Source organism: Moschus berezovskii, chromosome 7 (assembly GCF_049115385.1).
Source record: "Moschus berezovskii isolate FMDL1 chromosome 7, NW_MosBer_1.0, whole genome shotgun sequence".
In the NCBI taxonomy this organism is placed as follows: domain Eukaryota; kingdom Metazoa; phylum Chordata; class Mammalia; order Artiodactyla; family Moschidae; genus Moschus; species Moschus berezovskii.
The window spans coordinates 64,947,940-64,967,114 of record NC_142466.1 but is presented as its reverse complement, the minus strand read 5'-3'; the positions used below and the strand labels follow the sequence as shown (position 1 = coordinate 64,967,114).

The window sequence follows — 19,175 nt, the reverse complement described above, 5'->3', positions numbered from 1 at the left end:
GGATCTTAAATGTTGATCTGCATCTTGGTCTGGTATGGAGAGACAAATGGTTGGGCCCCTGGGATGGAGGAAGGGCATCTGGTCCCCATGCAGCCTGCAGCTTCAGGTGCCCACTCAGTTCTCACACTTGTCTATTTCAGCACTTTGACTTTGAAAAGTCAGCTTCTTGGGTTTATTATTGTTCTTATTGTTTAGTCGCTGAGTCGTGTCAGACTCTTTGAAGCCCCATGGACTGTATCCCTCCTGGCTCCTCTGTCTATTTGACTTCCCAGGCAAAATACTAGAATGGGTTGCCATTTCCTTCTCCCAGGGATCTTCTCGATTCATGGTTCGAACCTATGTCTCTTGCATTGGCAGGCAGATTCTTTACTACTGGGCCACCAGGAGTAAGCTTATTTGGGACATCAGAATAAATATTCTTAGCTCCATGTATTGAGCTCCATGTGCCCTAGAAATTGTACAGTAGGTTGTTACTGAGTCACTAAGTCATGGCCAACTCCTTTTGCAACTCCATGGATTGTATCCCGCCAGACTCCTCTGTTCATGAGATTTCCCAGGCAAGAGTACTGGAATGGGTAGCCATTTCCTTCTCCAAGAGATCTTCCTGACCCAAGGATCAAACCCTTGTCTCCTGCATTGAAGGCAAATTCTTTACTACTAAGCCACCTAGGACCTCTCTGTAAATCCTTCCAGCCTCCCTTGAATATTAATTATCCCTCCTTGCAAAGGAAAAAAAACAGGTAAGAAGGTTAGGGGATGACAGTAGTACCTACTGTATAGGGTAGTTATCAGGATTGAGTAAGTTTTTGTGTGCCAGAGCCTGTACTTGGGCAGTCTCAGGACAGCTGTTCTCAGAATCTGTTATTGACTCCATTATTGATTCCTTTTAAACTGTACACTGTATTTGGAATTCTAGGCTATGCTCCCTATTGTTTTTCCAAGTCCAGTTTCCTTCCTTCCTGCATCTGAACTGTTTGCTTTCCAGAATTTCCCCTGAAAGTTTTTAGTGTTTGTTTACTTCTAAGATCAGGAGCATTTATCTGTAGGTTCAAAAGGACATTTTTTTTTTCCTCTCTTTTTTTAATCTCCTATTGGCAGCCTCTATGGTGGCTCAGTGGTAAAAGAATCCACCTGGAGTCCAGGAGATGTAGGAGATGAGGTTGGGAAGATCCTTGATCCTTGGGTTGGGAAGATCCCCTGGAGGAGGAAATGGCAACACACTCCAGTATTCTTGCCAGGAAAATCCCATGGACAGAGGAGCCTGGCAGGTTACAGTCTGTTGGGTTGAAAAGAATCAGACACAACTGAGCACGCACATACGTACACACACATATGTGGTCTAAAGGAATTAAGATGCCTTATTTAAGTCAAACAGCAAAGTGTGCCCTTGGAAGGAAACAGCGTTAAGTAGTTAATACAGCTACCAGTGAGAATAGTTTTGTGTTGAGTTTTTTCATTTAAGGGGATGGGTGAACAACAGAGAACAGATTTGGTTCATTTTTATTGAAGTGAGTTCTGGCAGAATAAAAGTGTGTTTCTTATTTTATTTTATTTTTTTCTTTTTGATGTAGAAAATCAAATTTTGAATTGGAAGAGAGTTTTATTATCCTGAAAAAAAAAGGTGTGTGGGTGAATTAAAGACAGTTGTTGCTTCGTTGGAGAAAGGGAGAAAAAAATTGTATGTCTTGATGATGTATATACATACATAGTTTTCTGGTTTATTTTTTTATTGAAGGATAATTACTTTACAATATTGTGTTGGTTTCTGCCGTACATCTACATGAATCAGCCACAGTTATACATATGTTCCCTCCCTCCCCATCTACCTCCCCATCCCACCCCTCTCGGTTGTCACAAAGCACCGGGTTGAGCTCCCAGTGTCACACAGCAGATTCCCACTTGCTGTCTGTTTCACATATGGTAATATGTATGTTTCCATGCTGTTCTCTCAATGTCCCGCCCTTTCCTTTCACCACTGTGTCCACAAGCCTGTTCTCTGCGTCTGTGTCTCCATTGTTGCCCTGCAAATAGAATCAGCAGTACCATCTTTCTAGATTTCATACTCATGTGTTAATGTGCAATATTTGTGTTTCTCTTTCTGACTTACTTCACCCTATGTAATAGGTTCTAGGTTCATTCACCTCATTTAGGACTAATTGCCAACAAAACAACTGACAAAGGATTAATCGCCAAAATATACAAGCAACTCATGCAGTGCAATACCAGAAAAACAAACAACCCAGTCAAAAAGTGGGCCAAAGACCTGAACAGACATTTCTCCAAAGAAGACATACAAAGGGCCAACAAACACCTGAAAATATGCTCAACATCACTCATTGTTAGAGAAATGCAAATCAAAAAAGTGCAGTGAGGTGTCACCTCACACCAGTCAGAATGGCTATCATTAAAAAAAATCTACAAAATTGCTGGAGAGGATGTGAAGAAAAGGGAACCCTCTTACACTGTTGGTGGGAATGTAAATTGACATGTATAGTTTTCTTTGGCTATAAAAATTCTAAAGTGCGTGCAAAAGTTTGAGTAGATGTGTTGCAGTATTTTCCACGTACTTCATGGGCTTGAGATTTTTGTAGATTGTTAGTTCACAATTGCTACTTAAGTGCTAGTATTTGAGGAAGCAGGAAAACACACACACCCCCACAAAACCCACAGGAGGGAGGGAAAAGCAGGGCCATTGGGACTGGATGGACTGAAAGTTTTAGACTGTTGACTCTTATTGCCAGGCATGATGCAGTAGCAACTTTTTGTAAGTATTTGGGTTAAAAGAGGGCACAGCTGGACAAATTGTGCCAGTGCCTGTTCTTACGCTTGCTTAAAACCCTGATTGCCTACTGCCCTCGGTGTGTTGAGATGCCCCACGTTGTGGCTCTGTGTTTAGCTCAAGTCCTGAAGTCCTCCGAGTGTCCATAGGGGAAGCATGAAGTTCTTGACAACCCCTTGGCCTGCCAGTTGGCCTGCGTTGCGGAGCCTTTTCCTTTTGTAAGCTGGCTGGCCCTCTTAAAATGCCTGGGCCCTAAGCTCCCTCGGAGCCAGTGTCCTTGTACAGCTACCGAGAAGATTGGAATTGGACCATTGAAATGTGTCCAACTCCTGTCCTTTTTAGCTCACTAAAGGCCAAAATCATACCACTAACTCAAGAGCGGAACTGCTGACTTTTGAATCTTACAAAAAAATCTCTATTTCATAGATTTCATATTTCATACAAAAAAATCTCTATTTCACAGCATTATTCTGAATGCTGAATGCTGTGACTGTTCTGAATTCATGAATTAAATGAAATTAATAGGGTGTCACATTTCAACTGGATTTCTCTAAGGATACAGAGATTTTTGAACTGGTTACTAAATCTGTATTCATTCTTACTTTTTATAATGTACAATATCAGATGTGGCTTACCCACCTGAAAGAGCCCCAGACAGATCAGTGGTGGTATGCCACTTGTCATCTTGTGCAGCCATTGTTTTGGTCATGATTTTATCACAAGGTCAAGTACCCACCAAAAGTTGAGATTTTTATTTTATTATTACTTTTTCTGATAAACTCATTGGTTTTTTCCCTCAAAATGCTGAAATTGCTCAAGATTTATATGGAATGGGTACCAATTGTTGCTTTGCAAATTAAAATAGTATAAAAGGGAAGGGACTTTTGGGTAGACTTTGCACAGTGAGGATATTGGTATTGACATCACTTAGAGTTTGGAGTATAGTTTGAAGACCAGATTCTACTGTTTGTCGCATACTGGTTAATATGGCTGTAAAGAGGAGATGAATGTGGCTACTTTTCCAAGTCTATTACTCAGGAGGACTGTAAATTTGATTGGCTGTTACAATTCTAGCAGAATCATTCGATTTGAGAGCAATAGAAAGATAAGATATCCAATTACCCAAATGATTTGCAGGGTTAGCCAACGTTGTCATGGAGACACGAGTTGGAACAAATTAAATTTTAAGCAATAAAATAATCTTAAAGCCCGTCTGGGAACAAGAAAATTTGGCAGTGGCACTTACCTGAATTGAATCTTAGCTTGACACGATGTTGTTTGACATTGATATACTGTGGGGGCCTAAACTTACATATGGACCAGCATTACCTTCACAAAGGAGCTTGACCAAACCAGTGAAGAGGAGTATTAGTGTAAAGTCAGGATATTAACATTTATTCCGTGGCTTAAGTGATAATTAGGCTCTGGGTTCTCAGGAATATTTTGTATTTAATGATTGAAAAGCTTTAATAATGATTAAGCAGCATTAATTGGACACTTGCAAGAAAAAAGATTCTTCAGCACCACACAGTTTTTGGAACTGCTGTTCTCCTTTGTGTTAGCAGACGTAACAGAAATCGTGTGGATGTCTTTTGGTTGGGGGGGCGGAGGTGTGTGAGCATGCATATATTTGCATGTACAAATAAGGAGATTTTTGGCACATGCCCCTGCACTGCAGACGATTCTCCATATTCGTTAGAATTTCTCCTTTGCAGTACTGCTTGCAGACTGGAAAATTGCTTTCCAAACTTGAGCTGATGCCCTAAAACCTGAGTAAGTGTTAGTCTGGGGCTTAGAAGGTTATTTCCCCTTATTAACGTATTGTTTAACTGGTTCCTGGTTTGTGCGGTGGATTTGAAAGCAGCAGAGTAGCCCAGAAGGGGGGAGGCTTTTTATCCACATGTCTGTTAGACAGATGGAGATGGAAATTGGTCTGAGGTCAAGCCATTTGCAGCGTTCTCACAGCCTTCGATTTTCCTCTCATCCTCACCGCAGATCATCTCAAATGATTCAGTAATGACCAAAAGTGCAACATTGACCTTTATTCCCTGGTGGATTACTGTGTTTCACAGTCCAAATGGCAGGAAGTCTATTCTGTTCTTCCAGAAGACGCTCGACATTATTGAGCCAGCCCAGCCCTGTGGGAACCATGCGAGTGCAGACCCGTGTAACACAATACGTGGGTTAAATTTGGTTTCTTGTGCTCTGGGAAACAAGAATTGACATGTCTTGAACCCACATAATTAATGGAAGAATATCTAGGATGCTTTCTAAAAGCACACGGGCACAAAAATTGATTTCTCCACTTGTAAAATAACTGGTGAATGATAGGAGTGGTAACTTCTGGTGGCCCCTGGTTTATAAATTATTCTCACTTGGGTTATCCAGTATTCTTTCATCCCTTCTTGTTTAATTCTTCCCTGGTAAATGTTAGCCAACACATTATAACAGTGATGTGTCATTTTAAAATTACAAGGTGATATGACTGAGCATAAGTATTTTCTTTAAATACTTTTAATTATATGTATATTTGTGGTCAGTCCATGTAGCCCTGACTAAATTATCTTCAGACAGCACACTTTTTACCCCCTGAAAATAGCTTGATTGTTATGTTGGAGAAGTGATTATTTTTCTCTTACTGCTTAGATTTCTCTGTGGATCATATTGTGATGCGATGTGATGATCAGGTGCTTTGTTTAAGAATTAATTTGTATTTATTTATGTGTGCTGGGTCTTCGTTGTGGCATGTGGGATCTAGTTTCTCAACCAGGAATTGACCCAGGCCTCCTACATTGGGAGTCTGAACCACTGGGCCACCATGGAAGTCCCTTAATTTGTGTTTAAAATGATGTTTCTCTTTGCATCCACCTGCATAGCCTAGTTAATATGCTGTGGCTCTTGAGTGTACTAATGAAGTCTGTCATCTAGGATCCTTGTACTTTCCATCTTATAAATACTTAAAAGTTTTTTCAAAAGATGATGCTTTGAACACAATTTTCACCAGCCTATCAGATTTCATTTTTTGTAAATTAATACTTTATTTTTGGCTGCCTTAGGTCTTTATTGCTTTGAGTGGGCTTCCTTTAGTTGTGGTGAGCGGGGGCTACTCTAGATGCAGTGCACAGGCTCCTCGTGGCTCATTAGTTGTGGTGCATGGACTCAGTTGTCCCACAGCTTGTGGAATCTTTCCAGATAAGGGCTCAAACCTGTGTCCCTTGCATTGGCAGGCAGATTCTTAACTACTGGATCACCAGGAAAGTCCCCAGATTTCATTTTAATTATGATCTAAGGTGCTTTTGAGAAAGTAATTTTTTCCTTGACTTTTGATGTCACTGTGCACTTTTTTTTTTTTTGCTTCAAACTTTGATGTTTTTCTGGAACTGCTAGGTTCAGCAGAGGACTGTCCTGAGGGAGAAGCCCAACCCCAGTCTGCAATAGAGCCCCCTCCCTTCAGATTCATCCTCTGGTAACTTGCATTCTGGAGTTTCTTGGCACACATGATGTTGATGGAAAAGAGAGCCCCAGGTTTCACCTGGGGATGCAAGGAACCTTGTCTTCCTTCCCAGAGGACCACCTCTCCAGCAGTTAAACCTGTGAGGAGTCAGGTCCAGAGATGGGGCTTTCCACCTGAGACTTGAGTTTGGGATTCAAGAATGGCCTTACCAGTGCATACACACACTGTGTCTCTCTAACGTGGGGCCATTCTCCTGCATGTCACATGATTTTGATGGCGTAGACCTCTCGAAGTAGCTTCTTTTCCCAGGAAATTGCTCTGGAACAAGAGTGGCAGCTGTCCTTCATGTGTATAGGTTATTCAACTGCAACATGCTTAAAAAATTAGGGAACCACTGTCCATGGTCCCTTCAGGCAGGAGATTCCTTTCCCACCATCTAGATTGGCTGAAGATTCCAACCTTTTAGGGAAACATTCATACCTATCCAGGGATTTCCAGATAAGATGTGGGGAGGGGGGATGATGAGAAATACTAAAGCGGATGATAAATTGTGTTTTATAGTTGGTGCACTGGATGTTTGCTTTATCATGATGGAGGGCAGGGGCACAGTGATGCAGACTGTTGGAAGCCAGTGCCATCTAGAAACGGGTTTGTTGTTTAGTCGCTAAGTCATGTCCAACTCTTTGTGACCCCATGAACTGTAGCCTGACAGGCTCTGCTCTCCATAAGATTTCCCAGACAAGAATACTGGGACCCTTTCCTTCACCAAGGGATCTTCCCAACCTAGGGATAGAACCCTCATCTCCTAAATGGTCAGGCAGATTCTTCACCACTGAGCCACAGGGAAACAGGCCTAAAAGGTTGCTCTGATGAAAAAGAAAGGGTTTAAGTATTTAAGTGTTATTGCAAAGAAAGTAACTTTACAAGTTTTTAATCAAGACCGTTCTCATAAACCCGGTTTTCAGAGGCTACTTGGTTTTTGCATATTCTTGTGCAGTCTTTGTCTTTACGTAGGCATATTTTATTTTCGTAATTGTAATGATGTAGCCTGTTCTTCCTCCCACTGATCTTCCTGCTATTGTATGATACTATCTCATTTCTCATGAGCTCCCTAAACGACTAAGACCTGTGAAGAGGGTGAGAGGTGTAAGCTTGCTCTCTTTCCTTTCCTATAACAATAGGTGATTAATTCATGGTAGTGTTCTGTGGTTCACCCCATGGAGTTTGTCTTGAAACCCTTCTTGTGGCACAACAGGGTGCATTTTCCTCTGACACCACCGAACGCTGTCTTTCTCCATCATGGAACGAGTCAGAACGATTTCCTGTGAGCAGCACTTTCTGAACTCCCCAACAAGGGTTTCTGAATAATGGAAATGTGCTGTTTAGGCACTGAAACAGCTGCGATGCTTTTGTCAAGGATGCATCTTTACCAAAATGACAAATTAAAGCCCAAATGCTCTGCTTGGCAACAGTTGGGTCAAAACATTTAAGTCATTAATTAGAAGGAACTGAAGGGGGAAGAATTTACACAAATAACACAGCGTTGCAGACTCAACTTCGTCTTGGAAAATGCAACTGAATTCTTTAAAAAAAAAAAGAGGGCAACTCTCTAGTGGGGCCTGCCAAGCTTGTCATTTGCAAATAAATCAGAAAAACTGTCATTGCAGGAAGGAGGACCAATGAATAGAGTTGCTTTGTCCTTCTTTGATGGGCCCCACACTCAAGCCTGCTATTAAAAATGAATGCATTCAAGAGGCTCTGCATTAAGGACATAAACAATTAAGGGCACTTGAGTTGCTCTGCTGAGAGCTGCTGTGAAGATCCGAGAGCTTTCTCCGAAGCTGCAGGCCCCTGCGATCTGCCTCACAAGGAGCCAGAGAATGGGAGCAATTAGTGTTGCTATCTCCGCCCAGGCAGCCTTCAGCAGGTTTTTCTTTCCCTTTATTTTAACCCCTCGTTGCTCTGCGAGAAACTGTGAGTGTGAAAGGTGAGCAGTGGAAGGAGAGAGTCGGCGCCCTGTTGGAAAGGGCTGGGGTCTAGAATGTGCTTGTAGAAGCTGCCAAATGAGGAGGAGGCGGAACATGAAAGTTATGATCTGCCTGTAATTGGCGACTTTGTATTCTGATTAATTGAGCCACTGAAGGGGTTCTGTCATCTGGTCCTCTTTGTTTTGCTTTAATTATCGGGTTGAAGAAGGGATGAGCTTACATTACCATGGGTGGACTTTTAAATGAATATAGTCAGAGGTTTCCCACAGTAGGCAAATGGCTTCCTCCAGCCTCGGTTTGTGTTCTTGCCGTGGTCTGATTTTCTAAAAAGGCGTGGAGAAAGGCGATCGTCTCTATCTGTGGCAAGGCTTTGGAGAGAGACAGATCTGACCTCCCTTCCTGCTTAATTCTGACACTGGGCGAGTTATTTTAACCTTTCCGGTCCAGTCTCCAAGGGCACCTACGCTAACTGACATTTAGAGCCGTATGTAATTGGAGCCCAGGTGTGTTAAGCAGTAGACGCTGCCTCTGTCAATGATTATTCAATTTCCAAGATTCTCAAAGTATGGTCCCTGGTCCAGAAATCTGTACAGCACCTGGGACCTTGTTAGAAAGGCAGATGCTGGGGCCCCAGACCTCCTGGCTCAGAAATTCTGAGAGTGGGTCCAGCTGTCTGTTTTAGCAAACCCTTCTAGCGAACCTGGGGCACTCTTAAACATGATAACCTCATGATCAGTATATCTTCAACTTAAAGAGATCTCACGTCCTTTTCATTTGGATTTCCCCCAAATGGTAGCTAGTCATTTATCTCCATCATTATATTTTAAACAGAAAAGCTACTCTGATGCATTAGAATTTCTGATAAAATTCCCTTTTCATGAGTGTGCTGGTGAAACAAGGTGCTAGTCTGGTGCGTAGCCATTGTTCTGAAGGCAATCTCTAGCCCAAGAAGCCTTTTCCCCTCCTAAAGGGGTGGGGAGAGTATTGGAAGATTATTTGCAGAGTTTTGCATAGATGATTTTGGGTATGCACTATTAGGCAAACATCTTGAATTATCTTTAGGTACATCAGAGTCCGTGTTCAAGAAATGGGAGGTGTATTTGTGACCTTGTTTTCGTGGATTCTGCTTCATTGGTGGGCCAGGTTGTCTGACGTTAGTGCTGAGGCACTAATTCTCTTTGCCTCTGAAGGGCAAGACAGAGGTGTGCAGTTTGGCTGCTGTTGTTTATTTAAGGTTTGCAGTTTAGGACTGAGGCTCCTTGTGAACTGCCCAAGGCAGCAGGAGTCCAGTGACCCTGTCATTGACATACGGTGGCCACGTGTTTTGGTCCTGTCGTTGGCTCAGCAGTGACATGGCCTTGTGCTGCTATGGTCCTGTGTGGGCTCTATTGCTTTGCATACAAAGCCGAGTGTTTAAGCTTTGTTTCTGGTCTAGAGTATGTTCCAATTTCCCACTTCCACTTCCCTGGAGAAAGAACTAGGCAGTGAACGTGGCTTCTTATCTTTATGATCCTGGGCAAATTGTTTCATTTAGGCATTTGCTTCTCCATGTGTGATAGGATGATTGTGAGAGGGCTGGGCACCCAAAGGGTGTCAGGGTTTGTCAGCATCCTTATGACTCAGTGCCAGGGTCCATCACAGGAGTTGGGGGCCTGATTACCCTTCCCCATTGAATAATACATTCAAACGGTAAATCAAGGGCAGGCGACATCTGCAAGGTCACTCTTGGGGGAAATAAGGCATTGATAATGCTGCCATGCAGGATAATCACTGGTTTTATTTGGGGTATCAAATTGCAGTGCTTCGCCACGTGCATATGCTGTTAAAACAAAACACAAGCACATGAACATCACAGCTTTGTTCTTCTCCTGGTTCATCTAGTGAATATGTTGGCTGTTTAAGCATCATTATCATAAATATGACTTTAAAGTGGTTACCTGCCATGGCTTTGGGTTGATGTCGTGTATTTAACCGTTCTCCCAGTACTGGACAACTGATTTATCAGGAGGGCAAATGTTAGGTTTTTCACACACTCCGCAGATGGTTGTGATGTGTTGAACTACTGTTATATCTTTACCTGACTTTTTCTCTTTTGCTTTGAAACTTATCCTGCAGTGAGCAGCTTCATGCATGGAATGCTTTTCATCTGAACTATTTCCTTAGGATAAATTCTTAGCTGTGGGAAGCCTTACCAAAAGGTTTGAATAATTTCATGCTCTTGAAACGCATTGCCCAGTTGCTTTCCAAGATGACTGTACCAATTTACGCTGTCATCAGTAATGTATGATTGCTCCAGTTTCCCAGAAGACTCATCAGCTTTGGATTTCATTAATTTTTTAAAAAATAAGCTAACATAACTGGTGCAGAATGACCCACCTTACTTAGAACTACATTTGCATTTTATTTGGTTGCCGGTGAGGCTGAACATTTTGTCTGGATTGAAAGCTGTCATTTCACAGATTCTGAACCTTCTAGTCAGAAGGGATTTAGAGATTATCTATTTATTTCCTTTTGTGTGCTTTGTTTTCATGTTCTTGCCCATTTATCTTTTGCCAGATACTTATGACCAGCTCTCCACTGTGTTTTTCTCTTGGCCTCCCGCTTGGTTCGAGGAAACCAAAAGATCAGTTTGCCAGCCCTCAGCATAAGCGGCATTTTTTATGATCCATCAATTTGCAATTTAATGGTGGTGGAGTTTCCCCTCCCTAAGCTGACTTTGGGCAGGGTGCCATTGGATTGCTTTGAGACCCATGGGCAATTTACTCTTAAGCAGTCCTCGCCCTGCTTTGAGCCTCCAACAACTTTCATTATATATTACTTCATGTGTAGTGGAGAAGTGGGCAGCCGTTGGAAAGCAGGCTGGCTCCTCAGTCTGGTAATTAGATGAGGTGGAAGGAGTATGAAAAGGTGGAGAGCTGAGCTTTTAGGAATCATGAAGTCCAAAAACTAAGTTCAGATGCCCAGAAGATCATATCTTCAGTTTAAGAGCTCAGTTCATTGCTGGCCTTTGAGGTATTTGACCTCTTTAACTCTGTTAAAATATACATGTATCTGAATCTTGCAGGCTTCCCAGATGGCTCAACAGTAAAGACTTCACCTGCAATGCAGGAGATGCAGGTTCGATGCCTGGGTCAGGGAGATCCACTGGAGAAGGAAATGACAACCCACTCCAGTATACTTTCCTGGAAAATCCCATGGATAGAGAGGAGCCTGGCAGGCTACAGTCCAAGGGGGTTGCAAAGAGTCAGACCTGACAGAGTGACTAAGCAACAACAGCAACCTGACTCTTGTACTGAGATGTGATTTCTTGTAAACAGAGCCTTTTCCTAACACTGGTTAGGAATGGTTTATGTAGTTCCATGTTGGTCATTGAGTGTAGGATGTGTGGGGATTCTGTTTTGGTTCTGTAAGGCATTCCTTTGAAAGTTCCAAATGCGAAAAGAGAGTATCCTGTGGTCAGTTTTGGTGGGGAGGGTTCAGCGAGGAGCTGTATCAGGAGTCTTCTGCTTCCCTGTTAGGTTGAGATGCATGATGCCGGCCTTGATACTGGAAGCTGTAGGAAACTGTCCAGAAGCTTCATGTCAGATGTGATTTTCAACATTTAGTCTTAGTTTACTAAATAAAGTTAAATTGCTCTGGAGGATCTTGAAGGGCCTAGAGTTTGTTTATTGGTGTTACAGGGGAAAGGCAGCTTCTATTTGGATTTGAGATCGTTCTTAAAGGATTGGGATGAGAGCACAGCACTTTATAATAGTGCAGCTGTAGTTTACATATGAGCTTATGTGATTCTGATAAATAACTGAAGTAGATAGGTGATAAGAGACCTGGCGCTCAGCCATTGAAGTGACTTAACTCAGGACACCTAGTACTACTTTGCTGAGTACAAACCCAAGTTCTTGGATTATGAGGGGCTGACTCTTGTTACCATAAGCAAATCAGTGAGAAGGGAGTTGGCACTGATGAGAATAAAAGCTGGTTCTGGGGACTTCCCTGGTGGTTTAGTGGTTAGGAATCTGCTTTTCAATGCAGGAGAATAGGTTCGATCCCTGCTCTGGGAAGATCCCACGTGCTGCAGGGCAACTAATCCATGAGTCGCAGCTACTGAAGCGTGCACACAGCAATGAAGACTCAGTGTAGCCAAAAATAAAATAATACATAATGCACTTTTTAAAAAAAGCTGGTTCTGAACAGACAGACTCCTGCTACGTCGGTGGGTGCTTGCTGTCCCTGAGGCAAGGCCTGATGCCAGGGCCTTTACCAAGCTGGGTAAGTTTTTGGGCACAATGTTCCCATGCAAATCTGGTTTGGGGCTGGCTCTTGAATGCTGACTTAGTGTTGTTGCCTTACATGGTGTCAGAAATACAGACACAGGGTAAGTTTACTTATAAACAATATGTCTGTTAGCAGGTACCAAATACATCTTCAGTTTTGGTCAGGAAAATGATTTCTAGGTGGAAAACACAGTTAGCCTGCAGTTTTGTTTTGTTTTTTTCCATTGGAGTTGTCTGGTCTTTGGAAGAGGTAGAAAGAAGGCAGTCTGAAAAGGTTATGGGACTTTCTCAACACCTGCTTAAGCAGGGTCAACTATCCAGTTTAACCTGCTTGTAAACTCTGTGGTCAGGAATAGAAGCACAGGTAGAGAACACTACTGCTCGTTAATTTGTGCTAAGTTCTTGTCAGAATATCTTTATGTTGAATCAAGAGATGATGCTGGAGAATCGCTGTCAGTTGTCATCCAGACTGTTTGAAGGGCGGCAGTGGTGGTGATGTGTTAGACCTCTCAGAGCACTGTCAGGGAGCTCAGATGCGTCCTCATGCTTCCAGGAGCAGGGACTCTACAGCTGGCTCGGAGAATTTCAAGGTAAACCAGAGGTGAGATTGGAATCTGGATTTCCTGGCTCAAGGTCAAGCTGACTTGTCAGAGGATGGTTTTAAGATTAGGGATTAGAGACCTGGCAGAGGAAGGAGACAGCTGGGACAAGATCCTTCTCTGTTCTTGTTTCTGTTTCTTTTCCAAACTGTTTATTTAGAATTCCCAGGACAAATGGTATGGCTTTTGATGTTTCTGCATCAGTTTGAGCTTTGATCTTTAACACTCGTCCTCCTGTTGCAGTCTTAGCTGCTCTAACCCAATTTATGTGGTCTGTGCTTTTAATCCGTACTTCTTTTATTTTCCTCTTAATATTAAAGGATTAATATTAAAGGTTTATGAGTTCATTTCATTCAGACCAGGTCTTAACTGTCCCCTGACAGTGAAGTTCACTTCTACCTTGAAGCCACTCTGTGTAATAACATATATAATTATTAATTAAAGAGGAGATCATCTTTCCTTCTTAAACTAAAATAAATTCCATGTAGGTCAAGTAATTAAATGTAGAAAGTACAGCCATAGCAGCGCTAAAGGAAAATTAAGAATGGCTTCTTTAATTTGGGAGTGTTCTAATCCTGACCCAAAGGCCAGGAACATAGGAAGGCTATTCTTTAGTCCGACCATGTAAAAACGTAGTTATGTATAGCAAAAAACCCATACTAAGCAAGGTTGAAAGACAGGTGACAAGGTGGGAAAACTGGGAAAGTCAGTATTTATCTTACGGAAGGAAGGACTACAAGAAGACAAGGGTGAATAAATACCAAAGGAAAAATAAAGTGGGCCAATCAATATATGAAAGGATGTTTAACTTCAGGAAGAATCGGAGTAATGCAAATAAAAATGAGATCGTTTTTTAATCTATTAGATGGATAAAGATTTTTAAAAGGTCAGTGAAACGCAGTGTTGACACTGGGTGGGGGAGCAAGCACCATCATAGACTGATGATATAAATTGGTAAGCTTCTCTCCTAGGCAGTTTATCAGCATGCATTACAGTTTAAAATATGCAGGCACTTTGACCTAGCAATTTCACTTCTAGAGATTCCTTTTTAGAGATCTAGGGAAAGGGTTATTTGACGTAGAGTGTGTAATTGTGGAAAATTAGGTGAAAAATAAATATCTCCCGATGTTGGGAGTGTTCAGACACCTGACTGCTTGTGTAGTGGGATATATTGATGATGTTCTTACTCATATCTGTTTTTATGGAGTGGAAGGGTGTCCATGACACATGTGAGTGGAAGGAACAAATTGCAGAAGAGCAGTATACCTCATGGGACCCATTGATATCAAGGTGTCTCTCTCCACTCTGGGCTTGTGCACACACAGATAATGAGAGCCCGGGGCTTGCTTCCCAGGATCACCACGGAGTTACTGTGGTTGTCTCTGGATGGCAGACTTTGCTCTTGTGTATTTCTGTGTAGTAAACATCTGCGTATACGTACTCAAGAGTGAGCAGATGTCATTTTTAACGTGGAAAACATGAAGAGAATTTTGGTGGTCAGGTAAGAACAGAATGCTGTTGGAATGTATGGCAGGTGGAAAGTGGAGAGCAAGGACCTCAGACCCCACGAAGGGCATCTCTGCCCCTTTATGCCTACCCAAACATACAGGGTAGAACCTTGTTGCAAAGGCAAGGGTAGCCGGCCCATGCTTTCCAGGAGAGCCATGACCTTGTGTTCGCTTGACTGGGTGGCTGTGATCAAACGAGCTAGGTGGGGCTGACCCAGTTTTGTGATTGCACCTGGTACAGCTGTGCCCTTTTTGCACATACGTATCTGTTAGCTCCACTTGTTCAAGCAAGGTCAAGGTTCTCTATACCAGTGATTTCCCTTTCCAGTACATTTCTTCCAAAGCATGGTCTGTAACCCTGTCTCAGTGGTGGTCAGGGAGAATTGAGTTGGATTGGCATAAATCCAGCCCCATAAAAGGAAAGGCTTGTTGCTCAGTTAACTGGGATCATCTCAGAGGACAAAAGGCAGCTCTTTTTTATGTACTTGATTGTACAGTTCCTGAGGTTTCTACTTTATCTCACTTATTCCAGTCTCTCTTTCTCAAGGGCATGGGCTGTGCTCTTATTTTTTTCTCCCCATAGTCCTTTTCATTGCCTAATTCAGTAATAGAGGTGGCATCAGTAAGCATTGACAGAAATGATGAAATATATACATAAGGTCAGCCTGGGACTTTTCAGATGTCTTTTCTCCCCCCTCCCCCTGCCAAAACAGAACTGTTCTTCAGAATTAGAGGAAAGCAGGGCTCCTTTGCATTGCTGCAGGGTGTTGGAGGAGGGGTGGGCAGGGGGATCCTTCCTAATCTGGGAGCAGAGCACACTGTATTCCCTCCTTTGCCAGTTTGTCCCTCTTGCAGAGGGACTCCTGTGCCTTTGGAGCTGAGCAGGGACTTTTCCTCCTTGCTCTGGAATAGCCTGTGCCACAGACACTCAGGACACATTTTCTTAAACTCAGTGGAACCGTGGGCCCTGTCGCTTTGCTCCTGGCATTTGATGCTGAATTGTGGTAAAGCTTTACAGATATCCAGAACCCCTCGTCTTGATTGTCTGGATTTGAGTCTGTTTCAGCAGTGTTTTCTAGGCTTATTTGAAATTTTGAAACTTGGTGAAGGCTTACTAACATTAAAGTTAAATTTCAGCTGTGCAGGAGTTGAAACAAGTGGAAGAAGGTCTTCCACTCTCTCACTCTGTACCTTCCCTTGAGAGCTAGTCTGCTTTGGCAGTGCTTCTGCTCTCCAGGGTTCTGACTTTGGTTTGAATGAACTTGCTTCATAAAAGTGCTCTGGTATGCCATAATTGAATAAGTGTACAGAAGGGTTTGGAATCACCAGGTTAAATGATTATATAGCCTCAAACTGCATAGATTTTCTGACTCAATTAAACTACCCATTATCTCTCATTTAAGTGACCAATAAAATTTGCGATTATGTCTTTCTTTGCAAGTGGGATTAATATCTACTGTTTATCTCAAGATAAATATTGCTAACATAGCCTGGGAAAGCAATTTTATGCCCTCAAGAGTGAGGCAGTAGAGGACTCCACTGTTGGGTATGAAGTTTTATCTTTCTGAACTGATTATGAAATACGCTAACCATTTATATGGCTTTGTCTTTATAGACTGAAATCGCCAAGAGATTGAATACGATTTGTGCACAAGTCATCCCATTTCTGTCTCAGGAAGTAAGTAAAACTGTTCAGCTGTTAAAGTGCAATTATGTTGCTTCTCTGTTTGCAAATTAGCTAGTTTTAAGATGTTAATTTTATCACGAGGAACAAGTGTGAAGAACATCTGTTACAGCTGAAGTGTGTAAACCCCCTGCTATTCCATCTGATAGATCTAAGGGCACACTGTGGAAGTAGTGACGATAGCTCAACCTTAAATTAATTCTTTTCTATGGAAAACTGCAAAATGACTATCAAGCATAAAGCTTTTCTTTTCTTAGAGGAGTAGTATAAGCTTGATAGCTTCTGATGATTAATGTGTCCTTTTACTGTTTCTTTGACTGCTTTTTAACAAAGGTTCCATCAGGGTTGACTTTATCATGGGAGCAGGTATTTCATTTGTCCTTGTACAAGGCAGATTGACTTAATGCTGTCTGTGGAGGGAGCGGATGCCAATACTCTTAAAGTTATGAACATTCATGTTACATGTTCATGTTACCTTGACCTACAGAGTTATATCCATATATGAGCCATTTTATTAAGTTACAAAGTCATAGATAGGAGTTTAACCTTAATTTTTTGAGAGGGGAAAGCTCTCTGTATGAGTAAACCTATGAGATTTAAACTCAAAACCAGTATGTGTTAGTTTTGCCTTAAAGTTTACTTTTGGATACAAGCTAATAAATGTAAAACTGTGTTTTAAGTGTGTACAGGATGCATATATCTTGAGACAGAGTGAAAAGCTTATGGGCCTTGGAGCTGGAATGCTGAGTGTCTGTCCTTGTTGGCATCTACTGCTCCATGCTGGGTAGCACCATCCCTGCTATTACTATGGCAGCCTTTTCCAGCATAGCATTTACGTGATGTTACCGTTTAGATTTATTGGCCTTTTGAAGCCTGTTGTTCAGTTCAGTTCAGTGACACAGTCGTGTCCGACTCTCCGCGACCCCATGAATCACAGCATGCCAGGCCTCCCTGTCCATCACCAACTCCCGGAGTTCACTCAAACTCATGTCCACAGAGTCGGTGATGCCATCCAGCCATCTCATTCTCCGTCGTCCCCTTCTCCTCCCGCCCCCAACCTTTCCCAGCATCAGACTCTTTTCCAGTGAGTCAACTCGTCGCATGAGGTGGCCAAAGTATTGCAGATTCAGCTTTAGCATCAGTCCTTCCAATGAACACCCAGGATTGATCTCCTTTAGAATGGAATGGTTGGATCTCCTTGCGGTACAAGGGACTCTCAAGAGTCTTCTCGAAGACTGTTGTTAGACTTTAGTAATTTGGGTCTCTGCTATATATAGTCTCTTTTCTCCCGAAGAGATGTGCAACTTTGTTTTTATTTGTGAGTGGACCTGGAAGGTGTATTTCAACCTGTGATCAGAGAGAGACAGAGAGAGAGAGTGTCTTTCCTTTCTCCTGTGGCGGAGGAAAGGAATTCCCAGAGTCCAGAACCAACTGGTGGGTTGAGATTTGTTGACCAGAGAAGAGATTGAAGGATTAATGTTTAAATTTTAAGTATTCAAAAGGGTGCTTTAAATGGCTGTAAATTCCTCCTGCTCAAATTTACCATAGCAAACCCTTTCTGAGAATCAGGATGATCTTCCAAATCCCATACTATTGATTTCTAAGGCTTCACATGACCATTTTTTATGTCATTTTTTGACTTTCTACTATTCTGAAACCAAAATTCCCATCAGAAGTTAACTGGTGCTGTTTAGAAAGATGGGCAGCAGCACTGTTTTCCTTTCTCTGGTTGTCTGTGTTCTATGAAATAATGTGTGCTCCAGCAAGTTCACATTTAAACTCGTGTACTCAGTCTGCACCACATGCAGCATTTGTCTTGTTGGAAGGTACAGTAAAGGTCTTGGCTGCCTCACTAATACCTTTTCTTTTTGTTTTCAAAGCATCAACAGCAGGTGGCCCAGGCTGTCGAACGTGCCAAACAGGTGACCATGGCAGAGCTGAATGCCATCATCGGGGTACGTGGCCTACCAGGTCTACCTCCTACAGTGTGTATAACCAGCTTTCATTTCTTCTAAATTTGTTGGTTTAATCTATATCTAATCTGTATATAATATGAAGTTAACCTTGACCTTTTTGATAAGTGGGGGAGGGGAGGCAGTTTCAGGTATGGGGAAGTGGTTTCAGGTACACTGAGGTGTATAAGGGAAGAATACTTGGCATAAGGGAGGTAATAGCTACCTTTTTTAGGATGGGAACAAAATAAATCTTCTTTTCAGTGGGAAAATAAATATAGTTTATCCTGCTCCCTTAGGTTACAGCTTTAGGTAAACGTTTTAAATACCTACTTTCCTTACTTCTGTCATATAACTTTAGATCCCAGTTGGGGTCAAGACCTCACTTGGAATTATTTCATTTTGTTATCTTTTGCTTCTTTTGCCTTTTGCTTTCCCAGGGTATTAGGACCTATGTATAACTGTTTTGATTTTCTTGTGGCTCTTTCATGAAGTTTTAAGTGGCACCTCAACGAAAAGAAAGCCCTCTTGCCGTTGAAGAAGTGATAATTGTCTGTCCTGGTGCCCTCTAGCCTTTCACGAGGTTTCTGCTCTTTTGGGTTGAGTTCAGTTAGTGCTCCTTGCTGGCAACTGGTTGTCAATCACAAGTCATTTGCTCTGCATTAATGAGCCTGGTGAACTGTGCGGTCCATCTCCTGCATGAGTTCCTTCCCCACCCCCTGACCACGCCCCCTTCTTTCCCCCCAACTGCAGGATCCAGGACGGTTCTCATATTTTCTGCCCTTCCAGACTAAGCGAAAGAAGTAGCTGAAACAAGGGACCGTCCTTTCTGATTTTATTCATACGTGGGTGCCTTGAGCGGATTCAAATCACTCATTTATCAATTTATGTTAATTGCTTGTGAGAAGATGCCCTGCTGGTCTTTATAGTTCCCTCAGAC

General features: G+C 42.3%; 1 protein-coding gene across 5 annotated transcripts in view; it reads left to right on the top strand.

The window, feature by feature from the left end:
* The window catches only part of LOC129556772 (transducin-like enhancer protein 1), a 91,119-nt gene that overhangs the window by 12,347 nt on the left and 59,597 nt on the right, over positions 1–19,175 (top strand). For 3 of the 5 annotated variants that reach the window (XM_055426942.2, XM_055426938.2, XM_088837947.1), the window contains exons 5-6: positions 16,215–16,277; positions 18,164–18,268. In XM_055426942.2, the coding sequence (XP_055282917.1) occupies positions 16,215–16,277; positions 18,164–18,268 (168 nt within the window). The remainder of the gene's footprint in view (positions 1–16,214; positions 16,278–18,163; positions 18,269–19,175) is intronic. The other 2 variants (XM_055426941.2, XM_055426940.2) reach the window with 1 other exon arrangement.